This window comes from Chiloscyllium plagiosum, unplaced genomic scaffold (genome assembly GCF_037043375.1).
Source record: "Chiloscyllium plagiosum isolate Xiang-an unplaced genomic scaffold, Cpla_swu_hap1 HiC_scaffold_19, whole genome shotgun sequence".
Lineage (NCBI taxonomy): Eukaryota > Metazoa > Chordata > Chondrichthyes > Orectolobiformes > Hemiscylliidae > Chiloscyllium > Chiloscyllium plagiosum.
This window is the reverse complement of record NW_028270157.1, coordinates 51,929,461-51,942,348: the sequence shown is the minus strand read 5'-3', so window position 1 is coordinate 51,942,348 and position 12,888 is coordinate 51,929,461. Positions and strand designations below refer to the sequence as shown.

The 12,888-nt window shown below is 42.0% G+C and overlaps 1 protein-coding gene across 11 annotated transcripts in view; it reads left to right on the top strand.

Moving 5' to 3' along the window:
* Positions 1-12,888, top strand: part of LOC122559567 (FYVE, RhoGEF and PH domain-containing protein 4) — a 256,121-nt gene that overhangs the window by 221,210 nt on the left and 22,023 nt on the right. For all 11 annotated transcript variants that reach the window (XM_043709240.2, XM_087997368.1, XM_087997366.1 and 8 more), the window contains 4 exons: positions 4,249-4,307; positions 7,301-7,450; positions 10,088-10,180; positions 10,278-10,357. In XM_043709240.2, coding sequence (XP_043565175.2) covers positions 4,249-4,307; positions 7,301-7,450; positions 10,088-10,180; positions 10,278-10,357 — 382 coding nt within the window. The remainder of the gene's footprint in view (positions 1-4,248; positions 4,308-7,300; positions 7,451-10,087; positions 10,181-10,277; positions 10,358-12,888) is intronic.

The following is a 12,888-nucleotide window of genomic DNA, read 5'->3' as shown; positions in this document are numbered from 1 at the left end:
CATTTATTTTAAAGTTTTCAGCTCCTTGGCCAGTTTCTTTTGAGAGAGAACTGGAGATGGCAACTTCCCTTCTTATCTCCAGAAGTATTTGGAATCTTGCTTGAAATACATGGCTGGGTACCGTGTGCGCCTATTGGGTTTGTTTGGGTAAAAGGACCATGTAATGTAGAGAGGATGATGAGTCCACCACCTTCCCCCACACCCTACGCCTAGATCCATAATACAGAAGGTGGTCAGGTTCCAACATCAGCAGTCTGCCTGCAAGCTAAAAATAAATGAGGGTCAGTTGAACTTGTTAAAGGCTCAACTAACCTAACATTATGCTGCTGATATCATAATATGTTGCAAGTAAGATTCATGACTTGGTTTAACAAGTGATTAAAATAGCAGAAGGCAAGTGTGTGCTAACATTGTAGGGTACCCTTTGCCCATCAGAAACACCCGACAAGAAGTTAGCATCTCCCACTACCACCTCCCCACTTGCAAGTTATTTAAAACCTCCCCTTCCTCCCTTGTTTCCTCACTGATTTGCCAAACTTTCCCCAGCTCAATGTTCCTAGACTTGCCTGGATTCTGAATTCATGGAGTGTCCTTTGTGGATCTGTCTGTAGTCCCAGCACTGCCCACTATTGAGCTGCTAGTCAGGACAGGAGGTAGTCTCACTGGGAGCTTGTTGAGCCAGCTTGCCTGCCTGCACTATTTTATGACTGCAGGGCAGGCTTCTAAGGGCCAGCCAGCTCATCATTGACTGACTTTTCATCTGGAGCAGGAGGTGAACCTTCTGCAGTGTGTATTTCCAAAACTTTTTCTCTCTGGTGGCTCTGTCTGTGACAGCCATGGTGTCAGTATTCCATCCTCTGTATTTGTTCATGTCTTCCAGAAACTCTGTTAGTGCTTGATGCTTATCTGGGTTATAGGGAGTTCCTCTTTTTGCACACCCTCAGTCTCAGTGGCTCTTCTTTTTAAGCAGTTTGCCTTATCTCAAAACATTTGAAAGTTTTAAAAGTCATACCTTCAAAAGTACAAGTGTACAGCCTTGTGGATAAATTTGCATGACACTTCTTTTTGACCCTGCTTCAAAGTTATAGAATTCTAAAATGACACTGCACGGATGAGGATGTTCAGCCAGTGTGTCTGCATTAACTCATTGTACCTAATCCGTCTCTCACCCCTACATTCTCTCCATTTTCCTGCAAGTTTTTTTCCTTTTCAAATATTTACCAAATATGTTTTTGTTTGTGAAAGTTTTATTATTGAATTAGCTGCTTCTATTCTTCAGGCAGAATAGTCAAAATTGTAACTATTAGCCAAGTTTTTTTTTAAGAAAAAGCTTCTCTCATTTTTTTTTCTCTCAATATCCTTAAATCTCTTCTTCTTTATATGTTCACTGATCCTTTTAACACCGAAAATATTTTTCTTTTTAGTTACTTTACTAGAGCTACAAAATTATTTACATCTCACACTAACCTTTCTCTATTCTAAGGAGATAATCAGTCTTTTCTAATCACTGATCGAAACTGAAATCCTTCACTTTACTTACTGTTTTGATAATTCTTCTCTGTACCCTTTCTTCCCTAATGCTTAGTTCCACATCTGTGCTTTTTGTTTGTAATCTGTAAATTACTTTATCCTCAAGTACCTTTTTAATACCTTTCCAAAAATTATTTATGAAGTCCATTTCCATCACCTTTGATTGGTTGGAGTATTCCAGATCCCAACAACTGAATGGAAAAATTTAGTCAGTTACCATCTAATCTTTTCCTTAATGATTTTGAATCATGATCTCTAGTTATTAATCCACTCATCAGTTCTTCTTAAACGAATAGAACCTCTCCTCATCTTTCAGTCTCTAATGGATAACTTCATTTTTCTCTTCTCCGAGGAGAATAGTCCTGCTGCCAGAAAAATAGAGCTAACCTATCCAACTTTGCTTACATGGGGTAGAACCTTCTGCTCTTACTGGTGAGCTTGTAGGTGAGAAGGGCACTTTATTAGGCAGGATGATGGTGTACCTGAACCCCACACCTTCTCACCTTTGCTGAAATTAAGTTATAGTTTGGAAGGCTCATGGTATTAGCCCAGTCACATGTAGCCATATTGTACGAATGACAACTAAAACAATGTTAAAAATCACACAACACCAGGTTATAGTCCAACAGGGTTATTTGGAAGCACTGGCTCTCAGGATGCTGTTCCTTCAGGTGATTATGGAGAATAAGATTGTAAGACACAGCTTTTATAGCAAAAGTTTAGAGTGTGATATAACTGAAATTATATATTGAAAAAGACCCAGGTTGTTTCAGTCCCACCTCTCCCTCCATACGCACGCACATGCATGTGCGCACACACATACACTCACATATAAGTTTGTGAGGTGAATTTGTACTTGCAGAATTAAATTTTACTTTGCTCAAAAACTGCATGAATCCATGTAAGATTCTGTAAATCTGTTTTTTAGATTAGAATCAGTCTGATCATTGTGGCACAGACAGCCTCACAGGGAGTTAACACCTTCAATACCTTATCTGGGCCGACATGACACCAATTGTTAAAGTGCACTTGAGAATGTAACTTTTTAAAAAAAGTTTTGCAATTTACATATGAAAGAACTGAAACTAATGGTCATTCTAAAAGATGACAGACTTAACAAACAATCCAGGTCTTTTTCAATATATAATTTCAGTTACATTACACTGTAAACCTTAGCTATAAATTCTGTGTCTTACAATGTTATTCTCCACAATCACCTGATGAAGGAGCAGCACTCCGAAAGCTAGTACTTCCAAATACTGGTGGGTGGCACAGTGGTTAGCACTGCTGCCTCACAGCGCCAGAGACCCGGGTTCAATTCCCGCCTCAGGCGACTGACTGTGTGGAGTTTGCACGTTCTCCCCGTGTCTGCGTGGGTTTCCTCCGGGTGCTCCGGTTTCCTCCCACAGTCCAAAGATGTGCAGGTAAGGTGAATTGGCCGTGCTAAATTGCCCATAGTGTTAGGTAAGGGGTAAATGTAGGGGTATGGGTGGGTTACGCTTCGGCGGGGCGGTGTGGACTTGTTGGGCCGAAGGGCCTGTTTCCACACTGTAAGTAATCTAATCTAAAAAAAATAAACCTGTTAGACTATAATCTGGTGTTGTGGGATTTTTAACTTTGTACACCCCAGTCCAACACTGGCGTCTCCAAGTCATAAGTAAAACTATGGTGGCCCCTCTACCAAAGGCACTAATGCTGATCAATGAACATGGTGCCTGCTAAGAGTCACTACCTGCCTTTGCTACCAAAGCCCTTGCTCTCCCACACCCCTGGAATCTCACCCACGCCTCCCCCATTACTTTATCTGTGGTCTTCGACACTTCATGATCCTGGGACTGCAATGGATGTTTCTCTGGAGCAGCCATAGCCTCCCTGATCACAAGAGCTGCTGGCTTATGGTTTGGTGGAGCTTTTACAAAGAGACAATGTGGGTCTCTTACCATTTCTCCAGGAGGCGGACAAAATGTCTGTCACCTCAACAGGATTCCACCATTGAGGCAGGAGAATCAACGTTTCGGGCATAAGCCCTTCTTCAGGGCTTATGCCCGAAACGTCGATTCTCCTGTTCCCTGGATGCTGCCTGACCTGCTGCGCTTTTCCAGCAACACATTTTCAGCTCTGATCTCCAGCATCTGCAGACCTCACTTTCTCCTCAAAGGATTCCACCATTACCTAGCTTTGGTCTAATAATTAAGTTCAAACTTTTAACCTCTGCGGATGAAATTTGAACTCTAGGACATTAGTCCAGGTATCTGGATTGCTAACCCAGTAATATAACCACTGTACACCAGTCTCTTACATGTTAAAATGCTAATGGTTCGGCATATTTCTGGAACATCGTATGGTAATGAATGTTGGTACAAACTGGTGGTGAAGAATTGCTCCAGTGTGAACTTCCAAAAGTTTACATTGGACTTTTAAAAGTACAACACCAATTTAGAGGCTCTGGCAATTTTGGAGAATAACAATTTTAAAGTTGTAACCTCAGCTCAGGGTTCACTTGCCATTGGTGACCCATGTAAACAATTGGGGTAATAATGCCACCTGGGACTTTACATTTGAATTGTTTTCTGATAATTTCACTGACCATAACTTCCACTTTTATGTTTTCAATTAACTTAACATTATAAAATGCGTTAGTGAAAATCTTTGTTACATTGTGATTTTGGATAATTAAGCTAAGTATTTTAACGTTTTAATCTATTTACTATTTTTCAGAGTCCCTTGAAATTATTTCCACTGCAGCCACGCACTCAGATGCTGCAATCCGTATGATGGTGAGTGCAAAGATTTTTTTTGTTTTAAAGTTTTCTTTCCATAAAGGGCACATGTCAGGATAACCTGTAGGATTGCCAATTGCGAGTAATTACAATTGAAAACATTGTAAACACCAGGGTCCTTAATACAAAAAAAGACAGAAAAATCCAAATTTAGGAGTTGTCAGTGATTTTTGTACTAAATAGTTATTGTGAAGCATACAGACAGTGAGACTTCCTAGTCATGAACATGTCTCTAATTGCATCCATTTACAGATTGTAGTGAATCTGATTTACTGCAGCTTGTTTGATTTCATTTCACAAAGCTGCTGGAGAAATCTTCCTCGGAGCTCAGGAAAACAAGACCAATGCACTTCTGTGGCTAGCAAACTGCTCATTGACTCCTGTGTGGTATTGGGCTAGGCTTCATGGTTAAATTTGCAAGCTCTGGAGTGCAGAAGGTGGGTGGGTGTGTAAGGACTGTTCAGAAGGTTCCCTTGTTATTGCCAGTTCCCACCTCACTTCTGTCCATGTTTGAAGCAAGGCTGTAATGAGGCCAGGAGCTGAGTGGCCCTGACAGAACCCAAACTGGGCATCACTGAGTGGGTTATTGCTGAGAAGGTGTTGCTTAATAGCACTGTTGATACCCTCCATCATTTTACTGATGATCTAGAGTAAACTTATGACAGTAATTGACAAGGTTGGATTTGTCCTACTTTGGGCAATTTTTCACATTGTTTGGTAGATGTCAGTGTTTTAGCTGTGTGGGAAGAACTTGGCTAGGGAGCGGCAAGATCTGGAGCACAAGTCTTCAGTACTATTCCAAGAATATTGTCAGAGCCCATAGCCTTTGCAGTATCTAATGCCTCCAACCAATTCTTCACAATTGGAGTGAATTGAATTAGGTTGAAAACTGGTATCTGTGATGCAGGGGATCACTAGAGGAGCCAAGATCAATCATCCATTTGGCATTTCTGGCTGGGGAATATGCCAGCTGATGAGGTCACAGATTATGCTGAAGTGCAACTCTGCTACTGTTGGCCCAAAGCACTGAATAGATGCCCAGTCTTGAGTTAGATCTGTTCATTGTCAGCCATTTAGCACAGTGGTAGTACCATCCTACATAGAGGATATTCTCAATCTGAATGTGGTCACTCGTACTGATACAGTCATGGATAGATGCATCTGAAACCAGCAGACTGGTAAAGATGAAGTCAAAAATGTTTTTCCCTCTTTTTTTTTTAGTTCTTTCACCACCTATCACAGAGCCAGTCTAGCCACTATCTCCTTTAGGACCTGACTATCTCAAACAGTAGTACTGTTGCCAAGCCACCAGTGGTGATGGACATTGAAGTTTCCCACCCAGAGTATGTTTTGTGCCCTTGTCACCCTCCATGCTTCCTGCAAGTGTTGTTCAACATGAGTACTGATTCATTAGCCAAGGAAGAGCAGTATGTGGTAATCAGCAGTAAGTTTCCTTGGCCATATTTAATCTGAAATCATGAGACTTCATGGGGTCTGGAGTCAATACTGAGGACTCTCAGGGCAACTGCCCCCTGACAATTTACCACTGTTCTCTGCTGGGTCTGTTAATATTTCCAGGGATGGTGATGGTGGTGTCTTGGACATTGTCAGTAAGGCATGATTTCATAAATATGACAATGTGAAGCCGTTGCTTGATTAGTCTGTGGGGTATCTCTCCAAATATTTCCACTAGCCCACAGATTTTAGTAAGGAGAACTTTGCAGAATTGATAGGGTTGTTTCTGCCATTGTCTCTTCCAGCGCATAAGTTGATATGGGCGGTTCATCTGGTTTCATTTCTTTGAGACTTATGGTGACCTGTAGAACCGAATGGCTCACTTGGCCATTTCAGAGGGCAGTTGAGTCAATTGCATTGCTGTGGGTCTGGAGTCATGTGTAGGCCAGACCAGACAAGGATGGGAGATTCCTTTCCATGAAGGACATTATTGAGCTTGATTGGTCTTCCAACAATCGACAATGTTTCATGGTCATCAGAAGATCCTAAATTATTTTATTTTATTAAATTTAAATTCAAATTCCACCATCTGCCATGACGCGTCTCAAACCTCGGTACACAAAACAGTAGCTATTTTCACATTGTGTTTGCTCACACCGAAGCACACGTGCTATGTGCTGTTTTAAGACACGCGTGCAGATTTTTGGCCCTGCTTGCATTCTGTCTCCCCATCACCACGGCCTGGATTCCTGGATCCCCTTCCTTTCTCACTCTGGGGGATTCCCACTTGTCCCATATCCGCTATCCCCTCTCCCGACCCCTGAAACTCAATTCAAAATCGTGTGTGCTTCCCTGCTCATGGGCAGTAATACATTTGTACATGATGTCACTCGCAAAGTCTAACACAATGATGTTAGTGTTTGGGACCTTACACTATCCGTTCCTTAATCAGCGCACATGTAGTTGCCTGCAGTTGCTGGTGTCAGCAAACATTGCGGTATTTTTTATTGACCCCTTGGAATCACATGCAGCTACACTTGCAACCAACTAATCTGATTGGATAAGATTGAAAATGACAAGCATTGTGACCAGTTTACTTGTGGCTCCACTGTTAACGATTACAGTGAAAGGGGAGAATAGGCTAGATTACAATAAAATATAAAATACTAAGAACTCACTGACAATCAGCTTCAGTGTAAAATGTCAAGATGTTCCAAACACTTGCTCACAGTTCATTTGTTTCCAATTTCAACACCATCCTTAGGCCAGAACCAGAAGTTATGCACTTCTATCTTGGAAGGAAAAATAATTTCCATTCCAACATTCCTTCCAAACATCTAAACTTGCATATCAGTTCATGACCAGCCCAAAATTGATTTTGGTTATCCAATAATTTGTTACAATTTGTTAAAAGTAGAGGGCACAGAGCATCAAAACCTTAAAAACAGGAAAGAAAATTACCTGGAGTAATGTTTCTTCTAAATAGAAGTTAAAATTTAAACTTGAAGAGATTGCTAATATTTTATTACATTTAGGATAAGATGAAGAAACTGATTGACGTGTATGAAATGTTAGGAGGTGAAGAGGAAGATATTGTTAATCCATCAAATGAACTGATAAAAAAGGGGCAAATCCTTAAACTGGCTGCTCGCAACACGTCTTCACAAGAAAGATATCTTTTCTTGGTAAGTGCTTCTACTAATAAGAAGGCACAAACTGGATAACCTGGCTGGAGGTAATGAGAACTGTTGATCATTTTGTCAAAAATTAAAGTTGCCATAGTACTGGAGGACTATGTGGCCATTCTCTCTCTCTCTCTCACTCTCTCCACTCTCTCATACTCTCACTCTCTCCACACTCTCTCACACTCTCTCACACTCTCTCACACTCTCTCACACTCTCTCACACTCTCTCACACTCTCTCACACTCTCTCACACTCTCACACACTCTCACACACTCTCTCACACTCTCTCACACACTCTCACACACTCTCACACACTCTCACACACTCTCACACACTCTCACACACTCTCACACACTCTCACACACTCTCACACACTCTCACACACTCTCACACACTCTCACACACTCTCACACACTCTCACACACTCTCACACACTCTCACACACTCTCACACACTCTCACACACTCTCACACACTCTCACACACTCTCACACACTCTCACACACTCTCACACACTCTCACACACTCTCACACACTCTCACACACTCTCACACACTCTCACACACTCTCACACACTCTCTCTCACTCTCTCTCACTCTCTCTCACTCTCTCTCACACTCTCTCACACTCTCTCTCACACTCTCTCACACTCTCTCACACTCTCTCACACTCTCTCTCACACTCTCTCACACTCTCTCTCACTCTCTCTCACACTCTCTCTCACTCTCTCTCACTCTCTCTCACTCTCTCTCACTCTCTCTCACTCTCTCTCACTCTCTCTCACTCTCACACACTCTCTCTCACTCTCACACACTCTCTCTCACTCTCTCTCACTCTCTCTCACTCTCTCTCACTCTCTCTCACTCTCTCTCACTCTCTCACTCTCTCTCACTCTCTCTCACTCTCTCTCACTCTCTCTCACTCTCTCTCACTCTCTCTCACTCTCTCTCACTCTCTCTCACTCTCTCTCACTCTCTCTCACTCTCTCTCACTCTCTCTCACTCTCTCTCACTCTCTCTCACTCTCTCTCACTCTCACACACTCTCTCTCACTCTCTCTCACTCTCACACACTCTCTCTCACTCTCTCTCACTCACTCTCTCACACTCTCTCTCACTCTCTCTCACTCTCTCTCACTCTCTCTCACTCTCTCTCACTCTCACACACTCTCACACACTCTCTCTCACTCTCACACACTCTCTCTCACTCTCTCTCACTCTCACACACTCTCACACACTCTCACACACTCTCACACACTCTCACACACTCTCACACACTCTCACACACTCTCACACACTCTCACACACTCTCACACACTCTCACACACTCTCACACACTCTCACACACTCTCACACACTCTCACACACTCTCACACACTCTCACACACTCTCACTCACTCTCTCTCACTCTCTCTCACTCTCTCTCACTCTCTCTCACTCTCTCTCACTCTCTCTCACACTCTCTCACACTCTCTCACACTCTCTCTCACTCTCTCTCACACTCTCTCACACTCTCTCTCACTCTCTCTCACACTCTCTCTCACTCTCTCTCACTCTCTCTCACTCTCTCTCACTCTCTCTCACTCTCTCTCACTCTCTCTCACTCTCTCTCACTCTCTCTCACTCTCACACACTCTCTCTCACTCTCACACACTCTCACACACTCTCTCTCACTCTCACACACTCTCTCTCACTCTCACACACTCTCTCTCACTCACTCTCTCACACTCTCTCACACTCTCTCTCACTCTCTCTCACTCTCTCTCACTCTCTCTCACTCTCTCTCACTCTCTCTCACTCTCTCTCACTCTCTCTCACTCTCTCTCACTCTCTCTCACTCTCTCTCACTCTCTCTCACTCTCTCTCACTCTCTCTCACTCTCTCTCACTCTCTCTCACTCTCTCTCACTCTCTCTCACTCTCTCTCACTCTCTCTCACTCTCTCTCACTCTCTCTCACTCTCTCTCACTCTCTCTCACTCTCTCTCACTCTCTCTCACTCTCTCACACTCTCTCACACTCTCTCTCACTCTCTCTCACTCTCTCTCACTCTCTCTCACTCTCACACACTCTCTCTCACTCTCACACACTCTCTCTCACTCTCACACACTCTCTCTCACTCTCACACACTCTCTCTCACTCTCACACACTCTCTCTCACTCACTCTTTCACACTCTCTCTCACTCTCTCATTAGAGAGAGATGACTGCTGGTGAGCTTAACCCAAGGGCCAACCTACCACAAGTGAGGGGCAAGGTTGAGAAGACTGTACTTTGCATGGTAACTTCATCTGGTGTGGGATCATATTAGAACCACAATTATTCTTCTCCATATCTTACCATGAGACCTTTTGAGCTCCCTTGCATGCACTTTCTCTACTTTAGAAAATCGATATTTAATGATCAGCATTTGAATTGATAGTTATACATATCTATGATATAAACAGAAAAAAATGTTATGATCCATTTAGGTAAGGAATTTTATAATGGGCAGGCAACATCTTTAAAATGGAGAAACTCAATTCAGACAGTCAAACGCGCAACATTTCAGCTAAAATTGTTGATTATTAATTCAATTTCTGGATGTGTATTATATTGAAATAGGTTAATTCAGACTCTCTATGATTTTCTCCACCCACTACAGTTAAACAACATGTTGCTGTACTGTGTTCCCAAATTCAGCTTGGTGTTCACACGATATTCTGTTCGTACAAAAATCGGCATTGAAGGCATGAAGGTTTGTCAAATTCCTACTTAATTATGAGCTGCAATAATTTTTTGTCTTTTCTGAATCATGTCAGCTAAATGTATTTCATATGTGCTTTCATATTTAGGTCATTGAGACTCATAACAAAGATTACCCAAACACGTTCCAGGTTTCTGGAAAGGAACGGACACTAGAGTTGCAGGCTAGGTAAGATGCAATCTGCTTTAGCTGCTATTTCAGACATAAGACCATTCTCTACACATTGTTATGGTGCAATAACATTCAATTGAAAGAATGAACTTTCATTTTACATGGTGTTTGTAAATATGAGACTTAGTTTCTTCATCAATTCCACATGTTCATGTTCCAGCACTGCCTGGTTAGGTGGATGACATCACATGCAGCATGTGATGTGAAGGAGAATTGGGAATGAGGATTCATCACCACCTAGAATTTCAGCCCCACCACTGCCCATTGTCTCAACAGTTTTTTTAGGTTAGGTTACTTAGTGTGTAAACAGGCCCTTCGGCACAACAAGTCCACACCGACCCTCCGAAGAGCAACCCACCCAGACCCATTCCCCTACATTTACCCCTTCATCTAACACTACTGGCAATTTAGCATGGCCAATTCACCTAACCTGCACATCTTTGGACTGTGGAAGGAAACTGGAGCACCCAGAGGAAACCCACGCAGACACTGGGAGAATAAGCAAACTCCACACAGACAGTTGCCTGAGGTGGGAATTGAACCCGCGTCTTTGGCGTTGTGAGGCAGCAGTGCTAACCACTGTGCCACCGTGTCACAGTGGCTGTTCTAATTATGGTGGGCACCTCATGGAGATGAGCATTAGCCATGCTTGCTATCTCTTCTTGTCCATTGTCTTGCAAGAGAGGATAATGTGTCATTTGCGTGTTGAGATGTTTGGTTAATACAGCAGTTGTCATCATTATGATGCACTTACTGGCAGCTGTACAATCCATATGCTTCTATTGTGAGGTTGTTGCATTTCAGGGCCATAGTCTACTGTCAAACATGAAAAGTGGACTGCATCTCTTGTTGGAAATCTTTAACACTATCCTTTGTTCTGAAGAATGTTTTCAGGTAGGATCATGAAAGACTGGGTAGAGATTTCAAAAACAAGTTGATTCTTATCAAACATTGATCTCGAGCTCCACCTGCAGGATATGAAAAGTATTTTGAGCTCGTTTGGAGTTTGCTCTGAATAAGTTTAAAATTTTGGCCTATCTGCGGAGTGAACCTGCTTAAAACACAGTTAGCACTGGCTGCACATTACAGTCATAATAATGAACAAACAGCACATATTTGTCAGGCTACCTTTTTCAGAAATGCCTTCATGAAAGGGAAACCATGCCTGACCAGTTTATTAGAATTCTTTTCCCAGAATCATAAGCTTCTTATGGTAGAAGGAAGTAATTGAAACCATAATGTCTGCTGTATTATCAACTCCAGCTATGGGTGTCTAGTATTTCTTGCCTTTTCTCTAATTCCTTGCATATCATCACTATCCAAAACAGAATCCAATGCCTCATTGCCATTGAGGCCCTTTTGAATGTCTCAATTGAACCTGCCTCCATACATTTCCAGACAGTGTATTCCATTCCCTAACTACTTGCTATTTGGGGGTGTGGGGGGAGTGGGGAGAAGAAGCTTTACTGACATCACTCTTGCTTCGTTTGCATATCACTTTAAATTTATGTCCATTCATTCTTGTTTATTTTACAATTGGGAATAGCTTCATCCTATCTTCTATGTGTAGCCTGCTTCTTATTTTGAAAGCCTCAGTCAGATCTTCCTTCAGCCCTCTTTGCTCCAGGTAGAACAATCCCACATCCTTTAATCTATTCGCATTGCTGAAGTTTCTCATATCTAGAATCAATCAAGTAAATTCTTTTGCGCTGTCTCCAATGTATTCTCATCATTCCTGTAATGCGGTGCCCATGATTGTGCACAACACTCTAGCTTAAGTCTAACAAGTGTCTTATACCTCACTTTTGAGGTAACAAGCAGGATAGACAAAGGGCATCCTGAAAATGTACATTTGGATTTCCAAAAAATCTTTATTAAGTTACTGCATGGAAGGCTGCTTAAAATAATCCATGGTATTAGAAGTAGGATGTCAGCATGAATAGAGGATTGGCTAACTAATTGAGGGCAGAGTTTGGATAACGGAAACATTTTCAGGATGGCAACCTGTGACTAATGGTGTAAGTGTTGGAGCCACAATTCTTTACATTCAATATTAATAACTTGAATGAGAAAAATGGATCTTCTATTGCCAAGTTTGCAGATGACACATAATTGAGAAAGCAAGAATTGAGGATCACAGTCTATAGAGGGATATATACACGTCAAATGAATGAGCATAAACTTGGCAGATGGAATATAACGTGGGAAAATGTGAGGTTAGGCACTTTGACAGGAAGAATAGAGGAGCTGAATATTATTTAAAGAAAGAAAGATTGCAGAAAGCTACAGCATAGGATTTTGGGGATCCTTGTGCATAAGCCATAAATCTAGCAGACAATTTTTGCAAATGGAAGACAAATGGAATGTTGGCCTTTACTCCATTCCCCTTGAAATAAATATAAATAAATGTTTTTCTGTAACTAGACAAGTTATTGGTTAAGACCACACTTGGAATACTGTGAGCAATTTTGGTCCCCTTATCAAAGGAAGTTACACTAGCATTGGAGACAATCCAGAGAAGGTTGGCT